The following is a 13,313-nucleotide window of genomic DNA, read 5'->3' on the forward strand; positions in this document are numbered from 1 at the left end:
AATCAATATTAATGAAAACATAATTCTAAGCAATAAAACAATTAAAGCAATTGAAGTTAATTAATAAAGTTGAGAAATCAAACAATTCCTAATTGAAGAATAAGGGAAGAACTCAAAAGTTGGAACTTTAAATTGAAATAAAAACTAAGTGTTTGATAATTTGAGAGAATAAAACTAGATACAAAAATAAACTAAGTATTCAATACTAGAGAATAAGATGCCCCAAATAAAAGCCAAGGGCTTATATTTATAGTCTTGCCCAACACAAAGAAGAAGAAAACGGAAATAAACTAAAGAAAAAACGCGTTGGGGCCAGTCGTCGCCCGATCGGGCGCTGGGCCGCTCGACGGGCCTGCAGCTCGTAACCCGCCCAACGGGCATCCATCCGCCCGTCGGGCAGATTTTAAGCCTTCAGTGTTTTGTGCGCTTTGGGCGCCCGATCGGGCGCCTGCAGAAGACATCTTTTTCTCCTTTTGCTCGCCCGGTTGGTCTCCCTTCGCCTACCCGTCGTAAGGCGATCAACTAAACACATCGTTCTTCACTTATGGCATCAAGTCTAACTCTTGGGGCTCAATCATAGACATCCTAGGCTCCCAATGGTCGACCATGATCATCCCGAACCTACTCGGGATCGCGTAGTGGCCCAAAATGTCTCGAAACGGGCCTAAAAAGGCCAATTTTCCATCAAACGACCTGAAATCTCAAGGCACACTCAATAACACATATTAGTACTTAAAATGGCTCCTAAGAGCTCATTTAACACAGAAAAGTACTAAGGGACAAGGGTGGAAACTCTATATAAAACGCATATATCATGGACCTGATCCACAATAATATTAGTGTGGACTCAAAACCAATCATTTTCTCTATCACCTTTTTTATTTACTTAATCCTCTATTGTTCATATAGTTACCATAATAAATCAAACACCAAAATTCTTAGATATAGTACCCATATTTTGAATCATAGTAACCGTATGTTTTTAAAAGTGAATTATGACTTAAATCACATTATTCATTCACAAACATGTATGATGTATCAACAACACTAATTTGATAATTTTTTCATAATAATCCTAAAAAGCATGCCAAAATAAATTAGGAACAAGTTATTAGTTTTTTTTTAAAACATGATCCACAATAAATTTAGTGTGAACTATGTCCATTTAAAAATTGGTGTTATTCCGCATTGATTGACAAGATCTGTCGATTAAATTGACCGGACTTCGAAATGGAGTTGAAAGCGCGATTACACGAGCAGCAGGGGTTTAGAATAGACCATGCCCAAATAGAAATGGGACTGGCCTAAGCGGCCATCGTAATTAAAACCCAAAACCTCGTCTATTCGTCTTCTTCATCCTTAAACCCTAAACCTCTGCAACATTTTCCAAATCTGCCATTAACATCAAACCCTAAACCTCTGCAAAATGCTGCTCTTTGACCTAAATATTCCATATTGTGAATCCGATAAATCAGTCTCAGACAAATCGTCAAAAAAACAGACTCGGTTGAAGCTAATTGTTAAAGCAATTGAGTTTGGTTACACTGGAATCGCTTACAATCGTACTATCAAAGGGGTAATGTCTGAATCTGATCGTTGCACCATTTCTCCATTTTCCCTCTCTTCTCTCCTCAAACTATCTCCTTCTCTCTCCTCAACTGTTTGCTTCCATCGTCGCCTCCTCGGAGTTCCTGAAAACTCTGCGTTTCGGCAGTACACTCGTTTGACTATGTTGGTTGAAACATCCGCTCAAGCTTCGGCGTTGAATTCGGGTAATCCGATTCTTAAGACTTATGATTTGATCGCTGTTAGACCTTTGAATCAGAATTCTTTTGATCTTGCTTGTCAATCGTCTCAGGTTTTTTTTTATAATATAATTCTCTCTTATTCCTGAATTTTATCGTCTTGATGATTTGGAGAACTTTATGAGATTGAATATTTTTGTTGAATTTTCTGGGTAGGTTGATTTGATTTCAATTGACTTTGCTGACAAGTTGCCATTTCGACTGAAGCTTCCAATGGTTAAAGCTGCCATTGCGGTTTGATTCTGTCTCTTTGTATGTTTGTATATGTATTTCGATGTTCTATTTGATTGAAATGGAAAATGAAATTGAATGTGCAGCGAGGGGTGTACTTTGAGATTATGTACTCGAGTCTTATGCAAGATGTTCACGTGAGGAGACAAATGATTTCCAATGCCAAGGTGTGTTGATTATCGCTTTTAACTAATTAATTCATGATTGTAATATATAGGAAAATTATACTATTATTGGACAAAAATTTGTGGTTGGATTGTATGATGGGTTCATTGTTTAGCAATGTTAGCATTGAAAAGTAGCAAAAGAATAAAATAGAGAGAGCGGGGCCTCGAGTGGGGTGGGGGACTTAGAAGGTCTAGCGGAATATCCATTGAGCTGTTGTCATACCTAGGCACTGATGATTTCATCTCACCTGACTTGTTCAATGTCTTGCCATCAGTTATTGGTGGAGTGGACTCAAGGGAAGAACCTGATTGTATCCAGTGCTGCACCTTCTGTTCTCGAGCTTAGAGGTCTAAATGATGTAGCTAATCTATTATTGTTGCTTGGGCTTTCAAATGAGCGTGCAAAAGCGACTATATCTAAGAATTGCAGGTTTGCTTTCCTTTGGAAAACTTAACTCCTGCTTCTTTTCTTCTTCTTCTCTCGGGTGAGCTTGGGGCATGATTAGTACTCGAATAAGTTCATACTTATGTTTTTTCTGGTATCATTTTCTTCTTTCTGATTCAGATTGCTAATTGCCAACACACTAAGGAAAAAACAGTTTTACAAGGAGGCAATCAGAGTTGAAGTGATGCCACTTGGAGTGGAAACTGATCCCGGAGAACCTTGGATAGTTGATCATATTGACTGGGATCCATTATCTAGTGGTGAAGGTGATTTGCTTTTAGATGATATGGCAAAAGCATTTGCCGAGTCTGCAAAAGTCTCTCAAACCATGAAAGGCGTTGTTTCTTCTCCTATAGTTAATCATATGCAATCACATGGTTTACATGTAAATAACATAGGCTATACAACTCCCAAGGATCTCGAGGTGTCAAAAAAGACAGATAAGCCGGAGAATGAGCCTACTTCTTTGTGGAGCAGTCTATTGGATCAACAGGGGAATAATTTCGAAGATTCTCTGCAGGCAGTCCTTCCCGATTCTTCTGTTGCTTGCTCTAATGTTGAGGATTTCCGAAATTATTCTACAAAACCTCTGCTGGAGGCTAAGAACTCCTATGTACTGGAGACCACAACCTCTATAGCATCGCATGTATTAGAGCCGCCAGATCATGTTAATAATGCTGATATTGTGCAGTTAAGTGATAGTATGAAGGAAATAATCTCTAAAGATTATGGCTTGGATGTAGGCTGTATTGCTATTTCAAGAAAGGAAGTCTTAATGGAATCTGAGGGTCTTAATTGTAACGGTCAGCAAACTGATAAATTGAAGCTAGCTTCTGTTCTTGTGAACAGGATAGACGCTGGGATCCCAACTGAGATGCAATTATGTGATCAGTCAGATTCATCCCTGGGTGGAAATCTGCTGGAGCTAAAAGAGGATACAGTAGCCGAAAAAAATGCTAGAAATGTGATGGTTTTGGACTCCTTTTCCGAGGGGAGTAGTAGTGATGGTTTACCAATACTTCGTGACCGGCAATTGCTGGAAGAGGTGGAAGAAATTATAGAGCAGAAGGGAAATCGCATTGAAGTCAACACTGGCTCCGATAATTTTATAGTTGAGGATACCATGATGTTATTGGATTCACTCCAGCAGGGAAAAAAAGGCAATGATCATTTAGTTGCAAAAAGTACGCTATCAGATGAAATGATGGAATGTAGAAAACAAGTAAAAGAGCTTAGTGAAGCTGAGCATCAACCACTTGGTGAAAATAAATCAGGTGATGTATTGATGTTATCTTGTGATGTGTAATTAGTTTATTGTTTCGTTTGGTTTTCTTTTGTATTGTGTATTTCTTTGTAAATAGCTTAACTGAACTTCATCCATGACACCTATCAGCATGCATTATATTTTTCATGTAATCCGCCCTAATAAGTTTTTACTCAGCTGTTAATTTGTTAACGAAGATTAGAAAGATGCATCAATAGTCAATACAGATTATGAAAAAGCAGCATTTTCAAGTTGGAATTAGAGACTCTTATGTTGTTTTATGTTTCTCATCAGCTAAAGACACTTTGATATCTTTCTGTAATATGTCTGTGTTGACTGTTTTCATGCTATAAAATGCAGGCAATCATAAGGTGAAGCGATGGGGTACAGGCCAAGTTCTTAGGTTTCCTTTTAAACGATTGTTACAAGTTCAATTTAAGAAGAAAAGGAAAACTTCCATGTACAAGATCCAAAAGAGGTTAGTGTAGGAGATGTTCTAAAATTCTTAAGCGGTGTTGTAGTTGATGTAACGTATAGCAGTGCATACAAATTTATGAGATTCGTAATTACCAGTTATCGTTTATATCATGGACGCTTGCAAGTTGCAACTTACATTTTGTCAAAATTTAATTTATAATACTGAGCTCACATTTCCAAGTCTTAAAACTGCGTTTCTTCTTTTTCTCTGGCCTAGCAGATAAATTTATGACTTCATGGTTGCATAAGTAAAATTTTCACCTCTTCCGCCAAGCAAGACTTCAGAAATCCTTCCCGGTCATTCAGAGGTCCATATAGGCATAAAGCCATGAGCCATGCAATAGTAATAGCGCCTTCATGCATGTACACCTATATCAATCTTATAAAAGCGGGCTAAAGGGGTGGAGGAAAAACAAACGAAAAGGTTTGAGAAAATCTTAAGAAAGAGAATAAATAAAATATGCTTCAGTGAGAAAAGTTTGCAAAACTGAATGAAAGAAAATGAAGTCAAAAGGAAAAAATATATGAAGTTATGTCACATCATCCATAGATTTCTCTCCCTCCACTCCTCCCTATCCAACGCCATATTTTCTTCAATTCGCAATAGACCCAAATCACTCTCAAATCATCCCTAATCCAGGTTTTCGGAGGTCTTCCCCTACCCCTCACAATCCCATCACTTTGCCACTATTCAAGCCTCCTAACCGGTGCATCACTCTCAATCACTTCTCATTCAAATTGACATTTACACGAGAATAATGGTCTGTTCAACACCCGGTATAAGTTTGAAAAGAAACTGAATGTGACTAAAGAGCAAGAAATCATCTCAATGTGGGACAACTTCTTGTTAACACTGTTGGATAGGGAAGTTATTTCACTTAAATTCAGACTTTGAAGGCCTTCCCAACTACTTTAGTAAGCCGGGTGAGCACTTTGAAGTTCGAACAGTCAAAATGATTGTCTTGCTGTCTAGCTGGTAAGTCTCTTCTGACTGTCTTATATTGAAAATTAATGCACTTGCGCAATTATTTTGTGTATTCTGATTGTGCTGATTGTGCTAGAACACCATTGGTTGGCTGCTGCTCAATAATTACACTCCTTGACATGCATCATAAGGCTATTAGGGTAGGCATTTTGGGACCAGTGTAATTCTATTAAAAGATATTATGCACACCCACCTAAATAATTGTCTTTTCGAACATCTCTCACTTCAATGTTGTTTGCTTAATATTCTTGAAATTATTGTCAAGACCGTGAAGTAAATGTATGGTCTTTGAAAATAAGGCTATTTAAGTTTTCATTTGAAAGATCCCTGGGATTTTAAAATGTCCACCAGACGAATCATGAATCACAAATTGAGCTCTTAATAATTAAAATACCAAGAATCTGTGGAAGAAGCACCTACTTGGGGGAAATCCCTTGGTTAGGCGAAACCTTCAGTTTTTTCTTCCTTCAAATAAATTACTTTGATCTTCAGTTTTAGGGTCTTCAGTAGGGACATTTTACTCCAAATGTCAAAAAACTTACTCTCTAACTATCTTTGCTAAAGAACATTTTACTAATGTGCGTAAGCATTGTACTATGAACTCAAGTAATTTCAGGTTTAATCTGGAAATATTGAAGTAATAAATTGCAGAAATTAGAGAAAGAACATGGATTTTATTATATTACTGAAAAAAGGGAAAAATACAACGGCAAGTAAATGATATTCCACTGTCTAGAGGTCTCCCAAGTAACTTTCTCTCACTCGCATGTTTGCTGCGTTCCTCTTTCCCTCTTTTTAACTACTCATGCAGCCTCATTGTAACAAACTATTTGTCTTTTCTCTGAAATACCCCTGACACTAGTTGTAACAACCTTCCTCAGGGAATGACATTAATACCCCCTTATTCCTTCTGACGTGTTTGTAAGGTGGTGGTCTGGGTTGATTCCTTGTACATTGATAGGCGTCTCCCAGACTCCTAGGTGTTTCATTACCCATATATTGGAAAATTGCAAGGAACTCACAATCCATGTTCACAGTCACACAATAATATGCTGACAACAATAAGAAAAGAGAAGTCTTTGATTTCCGATAATGCAAGCAAAAGCTTTAAGGATTACAAAGCAACTCTCCAAGTAAGTAACTTTAGGTTACCAATCTCAAATGCTCAATACAAAATACTCGCCGCCTTCTCTCTCTTTCTTTCATCCATTTATGCAATAGAGCCTATTGCCAAGTACACTTCATTAATGACTTCTTTTGTCTGCTAGCTGCAGCAACAGAACCCTTGCTTGCTTTTGTTGTTATGGCTACGCCTTAGGTGCTGTCTCTGCTGGTTCCCTCTTGTGCCTCCTAGGTAGGTTAGGGTAATGAAATGCCACTGGTTTCCATACACTGCAACAATGATCTCCAATTACGAGTCTGGACACGACTTCTGAATAAGGTGGATGATTCACTTACTCATTTTCAATACAAGTGATTGTAGGCAAAGAGTGGATAAACAAAGGTATTTGTGAGTCAAAGCTTTAATTGAGAGAACTATTAAATAATCTGGGTTTGACTGAATCTAATAATCTAAATACCTCAATCATGGTTTGTAATTTAGAAATTGATCGAACTATTAAGAATCGTGGTTTGGAATTCACTTATGGAAAGAGACGGAGAGATGTATATTTCCTTGGAGATGTAACAAGTACATGAGATGGCAATGCTTGAGCCATGTGCTTTGACACCATTTCATACTTGTTTTAGCACGTTTTCCAACCGAAACTTTGATGAACAATATGTTTAGTTGTCAATAAGTTAAAGGTTAAAAAAGTTTATATTTGCAAATTATATATTGTGACCCCACTAACAATATCTCACACGACTATATTTTTACTTATGTATAAATCACTAACCTTGATCAAAGTAGAGTATGTGAATACTGAGTAAAGGCAAGATGTGTAGACTGGAAACAAAAAAAACGAAGGGGGTATTTTGCTAGCTATCGTTTGTTCAAGACCTCTGATGCTTACATACTTCTGTTGAATTGATAGTGTATAATTGGATTCCTCTAGGTCCTAGAAAGTAGTCGTGATTGCTGTCGTGATGGCAGTAGTGATCGTGGCGTCTTAAGGCATCTCACAGGAGTCACTTCGCATTGTGCATTGAAAATTGGGAAAAACTCAAATCTATTACTCGTGATTTATTACAGTTTTTTTGAAAGAACTAGTTAGCACCCGTGCAATGCACAGTTTTATTAAAAAAAATTTAACATTTAGTTTATTCAAATGCCACGTTATTATGGGTGGTAAAGGTAATTTCAAAGTGGGAAACTGGGCATTAGTTAATAATTTTGATTTCCAATGTCAACAACTAAAAAAAAGGGAGTTGTACGTATTTAGATTTAGATGCAATAATAAAAGGGAGTCACTTCGTAAATTCCATGTTAAATATTCTAAGACGAATTAACTAGGGCTTGTATTTAACTTCTAAAAAACATTTAATTAAAATAACAAGTGTGATTTGACGGGGGAAAAATTGTGCTTTAGTATAAAATATATATAGATTATTTTTGTTTCAGCGTGTAACTATTGTTTTTAAGACTTGGTAATTAGTTTAGAAAAAGGTGGTTATAAGTAATTAGAGTCGCTAAAATTTAAGCGTAAACTCTTCATACTTGTAATTTTGATTTTATTCTATATTAATGGCTTTAATAACTCTTTCATGCAGAAAATAGTGTTATGTAACAGATTTCCCAGTAGTTTCAGAACACCAATCATAGTATGACGATTTGCTGAATGGTCAGTTAACATCTGCTACACAAGGCCTTTGCATAATGAAACAGCCTGGATTATTTCATTCTGTAGGTCATGGTGTATGATGAAAATTAACTTGAATATGGGATGAGCTGTTTGTTTCTGCCGATTATAGTTTAAGTTGACATTATTTAAAGTTGAAGGTCCATCGTAATGTGTATGTTATTCTCCTATCTGACACCAGTGGGTCCATCACTCCATCCTGTTTTTTTTTTTTGTTTTTTTTTTATAGTAATTTGCTCATCTCCCCTTCCAATAAAAGAAGAAAGCCCTTAAGGAACGGTTATGCATGATATACTGGTATCCTTGTCAACATTTTACAAAATTAGGTAGCGTTTTATGTTCTTGTACTCCTTCCATGTCTTAGAACATACTGTGTTCCAGATCACACTGGTCTATCCAATGAAATAATTGTTGAATATGATGTTTCAGTTGTCTAAGACTTCAAATTCTTCACGGCCAAGTACGTGGGGACTCTTGTGTTGTACTTGCATTTTTCATGGAAGGCATCACATAATGGAGACTAGTCTTTCAGAAACAGACCTAGAAACCTGGTTATCTAAGGTTTATAGCCTTCTTTCCCCTTTCTGGTCCAGTTGCATACAGAAAGATACCTTGCCTACTTTATGCCTTTAGTCTGACGGATTTCTTTAGATTAAGAATTTTCTATCATATACTAGAGTAACTTTCCATTTTAACCAGCTACTTCCTTGCTTATGTTGCTGTGACTGTGACTGACTGTCCCCTTCAGAGTCGGATTGTATGTGTTGCTGCTGGATTTGAGTGTGAAGGTGGACTAATATGATACATAGCTGTATAGGGTTAATAGTTTAACTGATAGAATTACTGTCATCCCAAGCATACCAGAAGAATACTGCTGCTTAATTTTCACTGTTTGGTTTTGGAGATGAGAAGCTGACAATAAACTTGCCATTATTTTACTGTTCTTTATAGCCAGAAGTGGGTTTCTTTGCAGGGAATAAAAACAGGGATTCCACATCCAATTCTGGCTACCGGAATAGAGAAACCTCACAATGTTACTTCCGCGCAACAGCTGATAGTTAAACAAGCTGAAAGGAAGCTGCTAGTGGGTAAATCTTTGTCAAAAGGTGTGCATGTAAATCCCTAGGTTGCCCTTTGTAAGGTTTTAGTTTACTTTCATGATTAAATGTGATTCCATTAAATACCTACTTGTACTCCTACTGCAAGTTCTCCAACTCTTTTGCTAACTAGGATTAGTGCCACTCATGTGCTAACTACATTCCTTGTTTATCTTTCTAGAGGGACATAGCCATAAAGTCACCTGGAAGTATAATACTATAACGGAAAACAATATTAATATAATAGCTGGCGGCTGCTGATTTTATCCTTTATTATTTGAGTATATTTTAATCTTAGTATATGATGAATGAGATTTTAACAACTAATGCCTTTTCCCATTTTATAGGGGTTATGTAGGTTGCAGCTCCATGTCTATCTAGGAAGTAAGCACTATGTCGGTCAGTTACTTCTTCTTTCCTCCTTCATTCTCTTTTATTATTCTGCCATGTGCGTAGCCATATTCTGTTCTATGTGATAGTTTAAATTATAATAAAGAATGGTGATGTCCGCGCTTCCAGTCCCACAATCTTTTAAGGGATTTTTAACTGCCAGACTAAAGATATGTTCCATTCTTTTTACATATATATTCGTTCTTTTTGTTATTTTCTCCTGTTATGTTCTATTTAAGCTTGAACTGTTATATTTTCTCACTTTTGTTTAGATTTTCACCATTCTTCAGTGTGGAGTTTAAACTTCAGATCTTAATAGTGATATGTTCTTCTAGGAAAACCTGTTGTAAACATAAGAGTGATTTTCTTCATAGCAAATTTTCCTCTTAAGGCATTTTTAGGAACATCATTTGAATGTGAAAAAGGTATTGAAAATAGTCAAAATTTCAGTGTAGGATATTCTGTAAAAATTTTAGTTACTCTGGGTTCAATTTTCCTTGTCATAAAGGAAAAGAGAACTGTCTAAGTTCAATTCTCCATGTGTTATCCCCTCTATCAATTTGTTTTGCGATTTAATTATGCAAAAGTACAAAATGATGTGTGAGTTGATATTGAGGAAGGTAACTGTTACGACATTGTTAAGCATTAAGCTAAACAGAAGTAGCAATGAAAATTTGTGTATTATTATTATTATTATCATTGTTATTATTGTGTACCGTTTGTCATATGTTTATAGGTTTAGAAATTCTTGTTTCAACCCAAGTTTTCTATGAACTCCGACTTTTTGCTATCTAAGATAAGCTAACCTCTTCTGAATATATCGTCTGTTGGACAGTTCGTATGGCTGGTGACATGGGTGAATGTGTATACTAACCAGAATCCTAAGATACTAAAAATATTAAAGAATGTAAATACTTGAAATAAATACAAAGGCATGGCTAAAATAAAGTAAAAGGATGTAAAAGCTTATAACGAGTACTAAAAGTTACTAAGTAGATCTTTTGGTGTCTGTAGTACACGTACTAAAGGTAAATTAATGACCTGAAAATTTCAGAAGTGGACGCCTCTAAAAGTGTATGGGAGTTGTGAACCTTTTCTTCAGATACACCACTGATTGGTAACCATTTGATGAAATAATAATTGCATTAAGCTTACGTTGAGTTTGGTTTATTGATTAATTTAATCATCTTGAACTACTAGCTAGCAATTCTGTCTAAGATAAGCAGGTATAATGTAATATTTTAGTCCTACGAGCGGCCGACAAAAGAAGAGTTGGCCGTCAAAATTAAGATTTTGGTCATAGTTGCTGCTAATTGTCATTATGAGTTTCATCAATATAATATGTTGAGTAGACATAGTTAAGTAATCAAATGATTAGTGTCACTGCGGCACTGCCTCACAAGGTTAAAATATGTTGGAGCAGCTACAGCTCTTTTGCAAAAAGTCTGTTTAGCTGTTATTTTATGTTTTCTTTGTAGGGGTCAAGAAAATGGCATGGAAATAGTGATAGGAATCCTGAATCCACGAACAATTTTTGAATTGATTTGGGCATTCAAGATAGTGTACACTGGCATCTTTACATGCATGACCATCTCATGCAAATTACTATGCAAACTATTTTGAATGCTTAATAATTCTAATTCTATGATCAGTTTACATAGGACACTTTCACGGTTTCACCTAATGAAATTATATACATGATATGATGAACTCCTAGGATTGCTGCAAATTTAAAAACAATGTTTGACACTTAACTACTACTCCATACAAAGCATAAGGTGAATTAATAAGCCTTTTTTTTTAATCTTTTTCCTTTATGGCATTGTAACTGCTCGTGGATGTTCTTTAAGGAACCAAATTGGATGAAATGGAGTTCAGGAGATGAATCCACTGCCCTTCATCCTCATCGTCTTCTTCACCTGTCATTTGATTCCATTGTAAGTCTGGGAAGTTAGTCGGGTGTTCGATTTCATCATTCCTTGCAAATCGACCCCTGATTCTTGGCCTGCTGTCAGCTAATGTCTTCCTGCATGCGTACTGATGGCAAGCAGTGCAACCATGAAAAAGTTAGGAAAAAGATAAAGGACATGTTGTTATCATATTACAATCGATAATCTAGAATAGGAAAGGTAGAATTTTCCTAATAAAAATTGAAATTCAGTGCTTGAATTGGAAGAAGTGGGGCATGGGTATTACTTTGTTCATTCTTCAGAACATTGGAAATAGCTGTGATAAAAAGACGACTACTGTGACTGTTTAACACTATAAACATGATGATTTTGTTTATATCAGTCAGTCCGAGGGACTGTGATTTAGCTTTTGTATGTCAGCAAAGCCATATTTCTCAAAATATCAAGGGCCTACTTATGTATCATATCATATCGTGAAAAAACATATTTCACTAATGCAAGCTATGATTTGTTGTGAATATGACATGTTTAATTTCACTAGGTGTAGGACCTATCATCAATTTTATCATACTGTAGTATTTAGTGGTTATGCTCCTACAGCTGAGGGAGGGGTAAGATGAGCTAAAAGTTTGGCATGGCATATTGAAGGATATTACAGTTAAAAGTCTTGCCTGAATTTTTTTGTTGAAGTTCCTCTGGTTTCTCTTGCTACGATATCTCTCAATTCTCTCTTTTTTCTCTTCAGGACTGTAGCGAACTGCCTTTGCCATACCTTCAATAATAATGCTCGTACTTTCATTTGCCAATGGACTTCCTACCGGATGCTGATGGTGGTGGCGTAATGTTCTGATTCCCTGTCACGAGATTGATCAGCCATGTAAGCTGGAAGGAATTAATTTTGTGTATGTTTTTATCTTTCATCTTTTTATTTACAGTGTGAATGCTTTGAAGAAATACCTGATCCAAATCACCTGTACTAAAGACCCGTCTCACTGGGCCGATATCCAGGTCATGAAGTCCAGTGGGGGGTGAAATGGGCAGATGAAACCCGTTTCTATGAAGGGAGTGGCTACTGAGGCTGCGCTGCATAAAATTAGTGGAAGTAGTAGTATTTGGTGGGTGACTACTAGTACAGCTTAGAGGTGAACTTGGTGAGGCTATGTAGCTACTACTAGTGCACGCACTCCCGGTACTTGTATTCCCATTGGCATTTGCTAGGATGAACGCTTCGTTAATTGAGTTGAAATCGCCTGCAAGAGACTGGACTAATAGAGGTGATAAACTGGAAGGATAATTTGGGTTGATAAAATCAGTGGAATCTTCATAATAAGAGTTGTTATTTTGAGTATACATAGTTACTTGGTCAGTGTAGTATTTTTGAGAAAATCTTCAAAATTCAATTGAATTATGACTCAATATACTTTCTTCTCTTTGCCAATTTATTTATATGTGAATGTTATTAGGGGCTTTCTCTAATACAAAAGCGTTGACTCATTACCTACACTTTTGTCTCTCTAGTACCAGTGGCAGTGTACCACTACCTCCTCAACTCCCCACCCAAAAAGTAATTACCATCCTTTTCATTAATATATGTTAATCATACCTTAAAACATCAAGGGATATCAATCTCATGTAAAGTCTAATCAGGCATTTAGGTACTTTTTTTTTTCTTTTTTTTTTCTAATTTTCCAACTATCGAAGTTGTGCTATATTCATGGAATTTTCGCTTATCTAAACTTAT

General features: G+C 36.3%; 2 protein-coding genes across 12 annotated transcripts; one reads left to right on the plus strand and one right to left on the minus strand.

Annotated features, from left to right (window-relative positions):
• The first annotated feature begins 1,292 nt into the window (after positions 1-1,292).
• Positions 1,293-12,999, plus strand: LOC110795554 (protein GAMETOPHYTE DEFECTIVE 1). Of its 11 annotated transcripts, XR_008922747.1 has the most exons (12): positions 1,293-1,858; positions 1,962-2,039; positions 2,123-2,203; positions 2,479-2,633; positions 2,769-3,922; positions 4,273-4,390; positions 4,610-5,365; positions 8,087-8,157; positions 9,149-9,281; positions 9,620-9,671; positions 12,318-12,474; positions 12,581-12,999. XR_008922747.1 is itself a non-coding variant. In XM_056830743.1 (7 exons), the coding sequence occupies exons 1-7, from the start codon at positions 1,427-1,429 to the stop codon at positions 8,091-8,093; spliced, it is 2,025 nt and encodes a 674-aa protein (XP_056686721.1). In that variant the 5' UTR covers positions 1,293-1,426; the 3' UTR covers positions 8,094-8,159. The 11 variants fall into 11 exon arrangements, 2 of the variants coding, with proteins under 2 accessions (XP_056686721.1, XP_056686720.1); XR_008922746.1 differs by lacking the exon at positions 8,087-8,157; XR_008922741.1 differs by lacking the exon at positions 4,610-5,365.
• LOC130462477 (zinc finger protein CONSTANS-LIKE 2-like) lies at positions 11,146-12,925 on the minus strand. Its single transcript, XM_056830744.1, has 3 exons — positions 12,530-12,925; positions 12,244-12,426; positions 11,146-11,699 (listed from the first exon to the last, which is right to left on the minus strand). Exons 1-3 carry the CDS (start codon positions 12,923-12,925, stop codon positions 11,508-11,510), a joined length of 771 nt encoding a protein of 256 aa, XP_056686722.1. The 3' UTR covers positions 11,146-11,507.
• Positions 13,000-13,313: the final 314 nt, after the last annotated feature.

Source organism: Spinacia oleracea, chromosome 6 (genome assembly GCF_020520425.1).
Source record: "Spinacia oleracea cultivar Varoflay chromosome 6, BTI_SOV_V1, whole genome shotgun sequence".
Taxonomy (NCBI): domain Eukaryota; kingdom Viridiplantae; phylum Streptophyta; class Magnoliopsida; order Caryophyllales; family Amaranthaceae; genus Spinacia; species Spinacia oleracea.